At 51.3% G+C, this 12094-nt stretch overlaps 1 protein-coding gene across 3 annotated transcripts in view; it reads left to right on the top strand.

Moving 5' to 3' along the window:
- KIRREL3 (kirre like nephrin family adhesion molecule 3) overlaps positions 1-12094 on the top strand; it is a 408049-nt gene that overhangs the window by 353210 nt on the left and 42745 nt on the right. For all 3 annotated transcript variants that reach the window (XM_064732218.1, XM_064732217.1, XM_064732219.1), the window contains one exon: positions 1584-1689. In XM_064732218.1, coding sequence (XP_064588288.1) covers positions 1584-1689 — 106 coding nt within the window. The remainder of the gene's footprint in view (positions 1-1583; positions 1690-12094) is intronic.

The following is a 12094-nucleotide window of genomic DNA, read 5'->3' as shown; positions in this document are numbered from 1 at the left end:
TCAGCTTTAGGTTTTAAGCACGGGACCTTATTTGGGGGAAAAAAGCAGAAAGAAATGGCCTTGTGGAGGGTTTTTTGGTGCCTGAAGAACCAGCTGTCCCATGGCAGAGGAACTTGGGGCTCATTGACCCAGCTGAGGGGCTCTCCTCCCCTTGAGGTGGGAGTCTGCTGCGCACATGCAAAACACATCCTAAACCAGGACATGTTACATGTTCAGCTTTCCCTGCTGCCCCTCTCTTCTTCCAAGTGCTCCAGCAATGCCTTTCCCAGCTGGAAAATGGGGAAAGGCTGCACAAAGTCATTTCTTTCTGCTTTTTGCCCTCAAATAAGGTCCCATGCTTAAAACTTAAAGCTGAAGGCCTCAGTCATCAGAAAAAATTAACACAACTCTGGATATTCTGCATCTGAACATTTCACCCATTTCCTGCTTGCTTTTATTGGTTCTTTCCTAAATTTTATTTGCTGCTAAAGCATTTAGATGCTTCTCATGTAAAAAGGAGGAGAGAAACTGAGGAGCAGCTGGAAGACTGGAGCAGCCTGTGACACCAGTAAGGCCTTGGCAGAGATGATTAGGCTGATGAAAGAGCAGAAATGCCACTTTAAAGTTAGAGGATAGACAAAAAATCATTGTTATACAGCAAGATATTAAACTGGACTGTCTCAAAGCAGGCGAGTTTATGTCCTTAAATGAGAATCAGAGCCAGCAGTCACATTTTCCAAGTGAAATGTTACATCAAATGGTGTCTGTGGCTCTTCTTCCTGTCTTATTTGCTGAAGCCCTTCAAGAGAAGAGCAGCGTTCGTGGCATCAGCTTGTCTGACAAACCTTATATGGCTTTAAACTGAAAAATGGCTTCCACTGCCAGAGGACAGGGTTAGATGAGATCTCAGGAAGAAATTCTCCCCTGTGAGGGTGATGAGGCCCTGAAAAGGTTTTCCAGAGAAGCTGGAAGTGTTCAAAGCCAGGCTGGCAGGACTTGAAGCAGCTTGGTTTAGTGGAAGGTGTCGCTGCCCATGGTAGGGTGTCGCAGACATCTTTTATGAAAAATCCTTTCCTTAGGATTTTTCCTTCTGAGAGGCTGAGAGGCCTCAGGAACAAAATGTAAACAATGGTTATCTGCTGCTGTGGAGTGCAACAGGTGCATCTGTGATTGGCTCATGTTGGTTTGTTTCTATTTAATGGCCAATGACAGTCAGCTGGCTCGGACAGAGAGCTGAGCCACAAACCTTTGTTATCATTCTTTCCTATTCTATTTTTAGCTAGCCTTCTGATGAAACCTTTTCTTCTATTCTTTTAGTATAGTTTTAATGTAATATATATCATAAAATAATAAATCAAGCCTTCTGAAACATGGAGTCAGATCCTCGTCTCTCCCCTCATCCTCAGACACCTGTGAACACGGTCACAGTAGGGGATGGAACTGGGTGATCTTTAAGGTCTCTTCCAATCCAACCCACTCTGGGATTCTGTGATATCACAGCTCCAGGGCATCTCAGTGCTTTTGCTGGGTTTCTGACAGCCTGAGGGGCTGGCAGGGGGTGCCCCAGCTGTCCTGGGTGTCTCATGGGCTGTCTCTCTTTGCAGACCCTCCCCTGGTGAACCTGTCCGTGGAGCCGCAGCCAGTGCTGGAGGACAACACTGTGAAGTTCCACTGCTCTGCCAAGGCCAACCCTGCTGTCACCCAGTACAGGTGAGCTGGCACACCTCAGTGCAGCCCTCTGCTGAGAGCACCTCACCTTCCCCTCCAGGTGACCCAGAAGAGCTCAGCGCCCCTGGCTGTGGTTTCTCATGGCCCTTCCTCCTCCTCTTCCTGTGTTTCTCACCCCTTGGTGCTGACAGAACTGGGCAGATAAAATAAGATAATAGCTTGGGTTATTGTGGCTCATCCCCAGGGCCTCTGCTGCCCCTGTAGCCATGGCTGGAGCCAGCCCCCTCCCTGCTGTGGCAGGGTCCCTGTCCCCACTCTGTGCTCCCTGGTGCCACTCTGGGCTCGATGGTGCTGTTGCACATGGAGAGGCTCCTCTTCTGCCACTCACCAGGTGTCTGCTGCCTTCTACAGCTTCCCAGTCAGGGATTCATGGGCACCTGGAGTGGATTAAGAGGCCTGGCACTGAGCTGGCAGTGCCATCTGTTTGGGGACATTGTGAGCAATGCACACCGAGTGAAAAGTCTGTTATGGGAGAATTCCTGTCCCTTTTTTGCACACTCTTTTATGATTTGAACAGAGCAGCTCCGTCACCATCTCCCTGTAACCCTTAAGCAGCCACCATAGGCCTCTCTGTGCCCAACATGGTGGAGCTGAGCCCAGGAGGGGCCAGAGCAGAGGTGCAGGTGCCAGAGGTGTGAGGGGACACAGGGGATGGGATCTCCTTGAGTGGGACATTCTCCCTGGGTGAGGGGGTCACATCTGCAGGACACAGTCTGCAGTGCCCCTGCACTGGCCACGGTGAGCTCAGAGCAGGGCACAGGTGCTTGAGGAGATGTGGAGCATCAGGAAATGCGTCTGGTTTGGCTAAGGGAGGTCTAGGGTGAGGCAGTGCATGGGGTCCCTACCAGCTCTGAGCCCCTCTGGGTCCTCTCTTCTCTCTGGAGACAAGGTAAAGGATCTGAAGGAACAGCTGGAGCTGTGCCAGGAGAGGTCTAGGTTGGATTTCAGGAAAGGTTCTTCCCCCAGAGGGTGCTGGCACTGCCCAGGCTGCCCAGGGAATGGGCACAGCCCCGAGGCTGCCAGAGCTTCAGGAGGGTTTGGACAGCACTGCCAGGGATGGACAGGGTGGGACTTGGGGGTGTCTGGGCAGGGACTGTGCTGGACTTGATGATCCCTGTGGGTACATCCCAGCTCAGGAGATTCTGTGAGTGCACACTCAGGGATTGATGGGCAGGAGAGCAGAGTCACTGCCATGGGCCCTTGGCTTTGGGTGTGTCTCAGGGCCTTTCTGGTCACTTCAACCCCGAGAATGTTAAAAGTCTCTTTTCCCAGCCCAGCACTCGAAGAAGGAGTTGGAGCTCTTCATTTCTCGGTCTCAAGGTTGTTTATTGTATCTTATTCATAAAAAATTTTCCCCTGCGCTGCTGAGGTCCATCCAGCAGGACAGTTCCAGGCACTCTGCCTCCCCTGGGGCAGTGTTATGTCTTTATACTAAAATCTACCTGTACAATGTTTACAATTACTTTTCAATACCTATCACCTATGTTAGACAGTGAGCTTCTACTCTAAACCAATCCCAAAGTGCCACCATCACAGCAGAAGATGGAGGCCAAGAAGAAGAAGGAGAAAGGCTGGACACACCCAGATCCCTCCATCTTGCCCCCTGAACCCCCCCATACCAAAAACCCTAAAATCTACTTTTCCACCCGTGATAACTTCACTGTCATTCTACTTAATTTGTCGTGGCTTGCTGATCTTCATCTAAGGTTGGTAATTTGCTCCATGGGTCATAATCAAACCCACAGGGGCATTTTGGGCTCCGTGCCAGGGTCTCTGAGCCCCCTGGCAGGGTCCTGGCCGTCCTGGACAGCCAGAGGGATGTTCTGGGTTTCCACAGGTGTGAGGTCTCCTGCATCAGCAAACACCCCTCCTATCACAGTTTTTTTTTTTTTTGTCTAAGCAGACAAAATATGGCTCTGGGAAGCGGGGCAGGCTGTCAGCACACTTTGGGAGAAAAGAGCTTTGTGTAACAGGTACAGCCCTGTCCTACCTCATCCATCAGCCACTCGCCCCTCCTGCCTCGAAGGGCTGAGCATGCACACACAGGCTCTCCATCCATCCTGCCTCTGCAGAACCATCCATGGATAATAACAGGAGGCACCTCCGGGGACAGGTACCATGACCCTCCTCCTGTTAGGCTCGTGCAGCTTAATTAGTACAATCAAGTTTCTGGGTAGGAACTATCCCTTCCAGCTGGATACCAGCACAACAAAGCTGTAATTGTGTTCCTGGTTACACAGAAGAGTTATTAATTCAAGAAGTCAATTAATGTCAAAGATACAAATAGCCCTGGTTTCATATTTACAGCTGGAAGGAAAACAAAGTGCATGCCAGGCTGGGTGAAGGACCCACGTGGTTCTTACCCCAGGACTGATTCTGGTACAAGGCAAAACAACCATCTCTGGTCAAGGAAACAGACAGTGGCAAGACCCTGGCAAAACTTCTGCTCCATCAGCCTGATTGTCAACAAAGGAACCTTCCACATCATCCCTGATCCCAGCTGGGCTGATCCCTTGTGCACTGGAGCAGCCTGGAAGGCTCCAGTCCAGGGTTTCCACTTCCTTGGACAAGGACTTTGGACATGAGGAATGGCTCCCACTGCCAGAGGGCAGGAATGGATGGGATATTGAGAATGAGGAATTGTTCCCTGTGAGGGTGGGCAGGCCCTGGCACAGGGTGCCCAGAGCAGCTGGGGCTGCCCCTGGATCCCTGGCAGTGCCCCAGGCCAGGCTGGACAGGGCTGGGAGCAGCCTGGGACAGGGGAAGGTGTCCCTGCCATGGCAGGGTCGGAACAAGAAGAGCATTAAGGCCCCTCCAGCCCAAACTGTTTTGGCATTCTGTGATTTCTCTTGGCTGTTTCCCCCCTTGGGATCCATGCCCAACCCAAGCTGAGTTGATTTTCTCCGCCAAGCAGAGGTGGATCCAACACTCCTCTCCCATCTTTGCTGCCATCTTGGTAGCACAGGTTTTTGCTGTCCCCCCTCTGCCCTCTTCCTCCCTTCTCACCCATCCTGGGGCCACAGGTCTTGTCACCCTTCCTGTCCCCTGAGCCTGCATGATTCTACTTTGCTTCAAATGGCTTTGGGATTCATTTCATGATGGACTTTACTCTTAAAACTAATTGCATGTTTTTCAGGCTATGCTTTCCCATAAAAAGGGTTCGGGGCAGGAAAAAAAAAAAAGAGGCATGACAAATTCAATCACTTTGGATTTTTCATTTCTTGAGTTCCCTTAGCATGTAAACTTCACACGAGGCTTTTTCCCTACCACTGTGACAGGCAAACAGGACTCAGCAGTGCTCGCTGAGGCTTCCTTCTGCTTAAAGGCTCTGATTGATGAAGGGGGGATTTGTTTCCCTTCCACAAGATCCCAAAGCTCTTCACTATGTAAAAGTGGCAGATGTTCCAGCACTCAAGCTTGGAGCCCTCTGGATTGGGTCAGCCAAGCAAGGAGCCCCCTGCACCTTGACACTGGCCAGGAGAGAAGGATGGGAACTGTAACACTCCAGGCCTGGGACATCTGGAGGTTTGAGAAGGAGAACGTGAGCTTGGTGCCATCCCCAGGACCCTACCACTGGTGAAAATGAACTTAATTCTGCCTTAAAAAATCAACAGGAAACATGATTATTTTTCCCCTCCTTGGGCAAGGACCACTCTGATGTCTCTCCTATGGCTTCCCTCATGCTTGGACAGAGATCCCAGATCTTCAGACAATATTTATTTTTAATCCCCCCCCACAATATGTTTGTCAGTAAATAACTCTGAACAGAAAGGAAGAATGTTTAAACAACCTAAATCCCCTTTTGTGGCCATAAATCTACAGTCAGCTTTGCAGGGCCATCCCTGCCACCAACATAGCAGCAAGCTTCACCTTGCTGGAGTTTTTGAGGAGCCAAAGGTTTTGCATTGGGGTTGCATCCTGGGTTTTCTTCCTGGGAAAAGCACATGAGGTCCAGTATCCCACCCATAGATGTTCCCTTGGGAAGCATCCGTGAACTGGGCTCTTTGTTAGGATGAAGCCACTAAGCCACCTCTGTGGTCCTGCTGACCCAAGATTTTAAGCCCAGACCTCCTATTCTCTTAGTTAGGAGGGCAAGGGAAAAGAAACAACATTCAACACAATTTCCCAAGAGATGAAAAGGCCCCTCTGCCCCTATAGAGAACATAGTTTTGATTAAATTGAGCTGCTTTTTCCTTAGGAAGTTTTCTTCATGCCTGCTTATATAATCATACACAGGTCGATTTTAATGCAAGAAAAACTTGGTTGAAAAAGAGACCTCAGAGCAATCCACTCCCAGAGCCAGAGTGGAAAGTTCCAGCCTGCACCTTGTCTTCTCTTCTGAAGGCAGAGGGTTAATGGCATTTTCTCAAAACTGACAGATTTTCACAAAATCTTTGGCCTCAGTGGCATTTTCCAAGCAAGAATCCCTCTTGTCTAAAACCTGCTGGCATCTCCTGATGTTGGGAGGCAGGCAGGGCTGGGGCAGGGCTGGAGGCACAGCTCCTGTGCTCCTTCCCCAGCTGAGGAGGCTGGAGCTGAAATGCCAGCCCATTCCCTTGCTGGCAGCAGGTTCCTGCTGAGGAGCAGCATTTCCCCAGGGAGGTTTGCGTGCCCACAATGTCACTTGGGCTGTCACTTGCTTTGGACACAGGACAGGCCAGTGGCACCAAAGGAAGGGGAGGGCAGAGGCTGGTGAGGTGTCACAGTGATCCTGAGCAGGGGTTCCTGGCACAGGGTGAATTAACCCTCTGGCAGCAGGGGTTTGCTCTTTGGGTGTTTTCCCTCCTTCCATACAGCAAGCTTTGCACAGACACATCCTATAGCTTCTGTAGGGTCTTATACCCATAAGCCCCTAAGGTGGAATAAACCCATCTGGCCTGGGTTTATCCCACCTCTGTCAGGTTCCCTTTGGAGCTGAGGAGCAACTCAGCCCACCAAAAACCTCCCTGGGTGTTGCCAGTGCAGCACCCTCCACTTGGAAAAGGCTCAAAGGGGACCTGGGCTCCTCGGCAGCGCTTCCATGGATGTGTCCCCATCTGCTTTAGCACCATGAACATGGGGCTGGAAGCCCAAAGAGGCTCCCTGGTGTCCCAAGGGTGGCAGGGGACCACATTAACCTTTCCTCTCCCCTCCCCTGAGGCACTGCCAGCCTCTGCCAGCCTGTTTGCTGGCACAGCATCCTGGTGCCAGGCTGGAGCAGCAAACGGCTCTGGTGCACATCCCACCTCAACACCCCCTCCCACACACCTCTGCAGCTTCCTGGACAGCTCTGGGATGGGGAGGGGAGAGTTTGGGAATTTACAGGCTTTCTTTTGCTGCAAGCAAACGGGCAGGAAGGGGAAAGGGAGAGTAATTAGCTGTCGCCGTTGTTCTGTACCTGCGATGGCGGGTGAAATTAATGGGAAGCAGCAGAAGTCAGGGCGACGTGAACCGACTCCCAACCAGGCCTCCTCTTTGCTCCCTTCAGATCTCTCTATTTGCCAATCTTCTCATGGCTTTTGATGTCTGTTGTGTGTCTGTGGGGTGTTTTTTTGCTGTTATTATTTATCACTCGCAGTAAGAAAGAGAATCTTTAAAGTGGCAGAAGAAAATGGGAAGGTTTAATATTGCAGGAGGCAGAGTCCCTGAGCATTTGGGGCTCCTGAGCTGATGATTATTTTTGTGGAGCGATGGGGAGCTGGTGCAGGCAGGGAGGGCAGTGATACCAATCTCATTCTGTGCATCCACACAGAGCTCTCACCCCCAGGGCTGGCAGAGACCTTTGCAAATAATGTTATCTTTGTGGCAGAGGGAGACATGTGCAGCCACCCTCCAGCACCAGCTGCAGCTCTGGGGCCACTGCACTTTCAAAGGAAAGCGTGGGACTGACAGACAGACACACAGACATATCTGGGAAGAGGGAGACAGCCCTCCCAGCTGCTGCAAGGTGTTGAGCACAGCAGTTGCGAGCAGCTCTTCATGGCTGAGGGATGTTGCAGAAGTCCAGCAGGTGCTACAGCAGGAGCAGAGGTCAGGAGGAGCCAGGGGACATTTGTTTGTCAGCCACCCAAGGGATGGTGCTGCCCCACTCCTTCCCATCCCACAGCCAGACTGGGATCACAGCAAGTGCAGTCCAAGCAAATTCCACCCATCCCTGCTGCTGCCTGAATCCAGCTCTGTGAGTGGCAGCCCCACCATCCCCCTGCTCCCGCTGAGAGCCATCCCACAGCCATCCCAAGCTCAGAGCCATCCCACAGCATGCCCTGTGCTCACCTCCTCGTGCTTCCCCCTGAGCGCTGTTTGTTTGTTGGCTCAGGAAGGCAGGAAAGCCCTTGCTCAGTAAATACTGTTTTATCTCTGAACAGCAGCTCGCTGTCGCTCATCAAATATTAATCCAAACTCAACTGCTTCTTAACAAGGTTTTCTTTGAAGGCATTGGGGCTGGAACACACCTGGTGGGAGGCAGTCCTGGCTTCCCCCTGGCTTTGCCCAGGGAAAACAAAGGGACGACAACAGGAAAAAGCTTCCTGGTCTGGTTCCTCCACTCTTCTCCATAGGATAGGCATTTCCCACCCAGCTTTAGGAAAATAAGTGGATGAAGAGCCCAAGTGCCTTTGGTGTCTCCAAGGATCATACATGCCCAGGTACAGGTCTGGGGTGTTTTGGCTGCTGGCCTTGGGGAAAAAAAGTGGCAGAATTTTGTGGGTTCAGGTAGATACAGAAAGATTTCACCTGACATCAAGGAGCTGTGAGACAGAGAGAGAACATCACAATGTGCACCATCTCTGCTTGGCCTGCCTGCCTTACACTGTGCAGCTTGGAGGCATTCCTCCCACGGAGACACATTCCCACAGCTTGTTTGAACAAACCTGGGGAGAAATTCAAACTCCACAGAGCTTTGCTGCTCTTTACCCTTTGAGCCTTGTCTGCAGCATTTGGGGACCTGCTGGCATCTCACCAGATTTATTCATGACATGCCTCAGATCCCATAGGGGAGTCAAGTCCTCCAAGAGCACATGCCCCATGTCCTGCTGGAAATAGCTTGGAAGTTTGCTCAGACACTTGAACCAGCTCCCTTGTGGCTCAGCATTGCTTTGGTGCCTGGCAAAGAGCAGGAAAAGCAGCAGAAATCTGGGAAAGCTTTATCAAAGGGATGGGGAATGGAGGAGGGAGTGAGCAGCTGCTCAGCCCTTGCTTGGCTTGGCAGAATCACTGCACTTTCCCTGCCCTAGTGGATGTGGTGGATGGACCAACTCCCTGCCAGGAGCACTTCCATCATCAGCCAGTCGTGGGCTCAGCACACAGACCCAGCTCCTCCAAAACAAATCCCAAGGAAAGAGCCAAGAGACATTCCAGCCATCCCTGACTGGCTGGTTATGGCACAGGGGGAAGCCCAGAATGAAGGTTAGCAAGTTGTGGAATCACAGAATCAATTAGGTTGGAAAAACTCTCTAAAATCATTGAGTCCAGCTTTTACCCCTGCACTTCCAAGGCCACCACTTATCCAGGTCCCCAAGCGCCACATCCACACATCTTTTAAATTCTTCCAGGGATGGGAACTCCACCACGGTCTTGTTCAAATGCCTCACCCACATTTTGGTCAAGAAATGTCTCCTAATATCCAATCTAAACCTCCCTTGATGAAATTTGAGGCTGTTTCCACCCCTCCCACATCACTGATTCACATGGAATTCCAGGGAATCCCTTCCCTAATTCCTCACCCTCACTTCCCAGGGATCAGACCTGTTCCCATGCCAGAGCTCAGCCCCTAGGGATACATCCTTAGCAGGTTAAAAGGGAAGGTGAAATAAAACTGCCTCCCACATCCAGGCAGGGAGGAGAGCTGGGCTCATGCATGGGTGCACCCTGTTCCATCCGAGCATGAGGATCTATAATATCAATAATAGAATCAAGGAATTCAGGTCCTGGGGAAGGAAGAGTCACAAGAATTGTTTGCTGCTGCCAGGTTGGATGAGCAGAAGGAGAAATCACCCCAGACAATGGGAGCAAGATGTCTCTGTTCCAGCTAGATCCCCATTGCTTCTTTGCTTGGTCAGTCAAGCTTCTGGATGTGCATAGATCCCTATTCTGGCTGAAAGGCCAGGGAAAAGCCTGTTTGGGGTTTAACACCCTTTCATGACACCAGAGTTGTCCCTACCTCTTCCAGACAGCTGAATATATTCACACTGTGTGGAATAAATCCATAGGCTGTGAAGGGATTATTGGATCGTGGGAAGCTGATCAGAGATTCAGGGCAATGATTTCATTGGCAACTTTTGAGAGAGAAGTGGCAAATGATCCATTTAATGGGCACTGCCTCCAGCCAAGCCAGAGCAGGGGCTGTTTTCCCTCTTCTGGCACCATAAAACCTGGATATATTTTAATATGCAATTCTGGTGGCTTTGAAAAGTGTCTCCTGGGAGTGTTTTTGTGTTCCTTGCATTCCTCTGCCTGTTCCTGGAAGGCCCAGGATAAAAGTGACCAACCCCTCGTGCCTTGCATTCCCAGAGCTTCTGATCACCAAGACCACAACCAGGGAGGAAGATCTGCCATATTAACTCCTATTAAATTACAATCATACCTGTCTTAATATTTAAAAGGGACTGTCAAAGGTTTGAAATGCTGCAGGGCCCTGGTGGCTGCAGACAAGGTGTGAAGTCTGTGGGTGCACGGGCACTTTTCTCCACATCCATTGCACTCAGTGTCCCCTCACAGGAAAATCACCCAGATTTCTCCTCCAGGGACTGCACCGGGACCCTTCCAAGGCTGGTTTGGATGGGCCTTGGAGCAGCTTGGTCTGGGGGAAGGTGTTGGAATGAAATGAGCATTAAAGTCCTTTCCCACTCAAACTGTTCTGGGATTCTATGGGATCATCTGGGATTCTATTCCACCCCAAATTCTGTTCTGGGCAGCCCCACAAGAGCTTCTGCAGAGTCTCAGGGGTGCCCAGAAGGCTGCAGAGAGATGAGGTGGGGAGCAGCTCAACACGTCTGATCCAGACCAGAGGCATTTCAGCATCTTGAAACAGAACGGTCAGTTTGGTTTTGCTGCCATTTCTTGGCACACTTTGGACCTTCTCCCCCCCAGCCAGCTCCCTCCTCCAGCCCAGCCTGGGAAAGTTCTCGTTTCTGCCAGTGTGCAGTTTTTGTTGCCCTGCTCCCCCTCTCCATCTGCTGTGTCCCGGCAGTGGCCGTGGCTGCCGTCTGTCCAGCCGCAGGACGCTGGCAGCCCATCTGCTGTCCCTGGGCAGGGCTGCCACCTCCCCTGCTGCTCCCCCGGCCAAACCTGGCAGGGAGGGAAGAGAAGCTGCAGTGGGGAAGGGGCCCGCAGGCATTTCACAGCAGTAACAGAATAAATCTAATTTATAGACATAGCAAAATGCAGCTAAAGCAGGAGTTGAAATAAATGCAAAGCACACCGAGGTCTCAAGTTATCGGCACTGTAACATTTTTCCTGACTATCTCTGTTTTCCTGCCTGGGTTTGTCTTTGTAGCTTCCTCCCAGACAACTGGACCTTTGCTCTGAAGTGAAAATGAAAGCTAGGAAAAAAAAAAAATACCAGGAAATGAATTCTTCAGATCTCCTTCATGATGCATCAGCCCCATCTGCCAGCTCTCTGTGACAGGGAGCAGAGCATGGCTGGTGGCAGGTGGAGAGACGGGCTTTAGAAAAAGGAAATAAAGTAAAATAAAAGGCACAACTATCCCTGCAGCTGGGAAGTGAGACTGGGCTGCTAGGGGGCCTCTGCCAAGGCACAGAGTTGCAGGTGAGACTGGGAAGACAGGGCTGGAAGAGCCTTCACTCACGGAGGTGTGAGGACAGGGAGATTTGTCTTCCCATTCCCTGGCTTGTCAAGGTAATGGGAACAAGCGAGTGGGAGATGTTCAGAGGCAGCTTGAACTAATCAGGAGAGAGAATAGAGGGGAGAGAGTCTGATGGAGGGGGGAAAAGGAGGGGGGAAGGAAAACACTTTGTACTGGTGAGCACCATCCCTGACACAGAGATGATGGAAGTACCAGAGCAGAGTGATGGAGCAGCCAGCCCGGGGCTGGATGGAGTCTCTGCCATGGTGGGGCTGCCTGAGGGGGTTGGGGGTTCCAGGAGAGCTCACAGAAACACCTTGGGGTGCCCCAAGGTGGGTGGTGCTCATCTCCATCCCAGCCAGGATCGCCAGCATCCCAGGAGTCAGCAGCATTGGGAGTTTTCCAAACTCTGCTCCAGCCCTTTCCCAGCCTTAGAGTGAACCTGTCCCCATCTCATTTCCAGCACACCTTGGGGCTGTGGGTGTGTGTTCCAGCCTTAGAGTGAACCTGTCCCCATCTCATTTCCAGACCTTGGGGCTGTGGTTGTGTGTGCTCCCAGCCTTCTCAGTCACCCTCCTTCCAGACTTGCTCCTGGAGCTGGGAAT

The sequence above is a fragment of the Zonotrichia leucophrys genome, chromosome 24 (genome assembly GCF_028769735.1).
Source record: "Zonotrichia leucophrys gambelii isolate GWCS_2022_RI chromosome 24, RI_Zleu_2.0, whole genome shotgun sequence".
In the NCBI taxonomy this organism is placed as follows: Eukaryota; Metazoa; Chordata; class Aves; order Passeriformes; family Passerellidae; genus Zonotrichia; species Zonotrichia leucophrys.
Note: the sequence above shows the minus strand (reverse complement) of the source record. Positions and strands in the feature narration are given on the sequence as shown.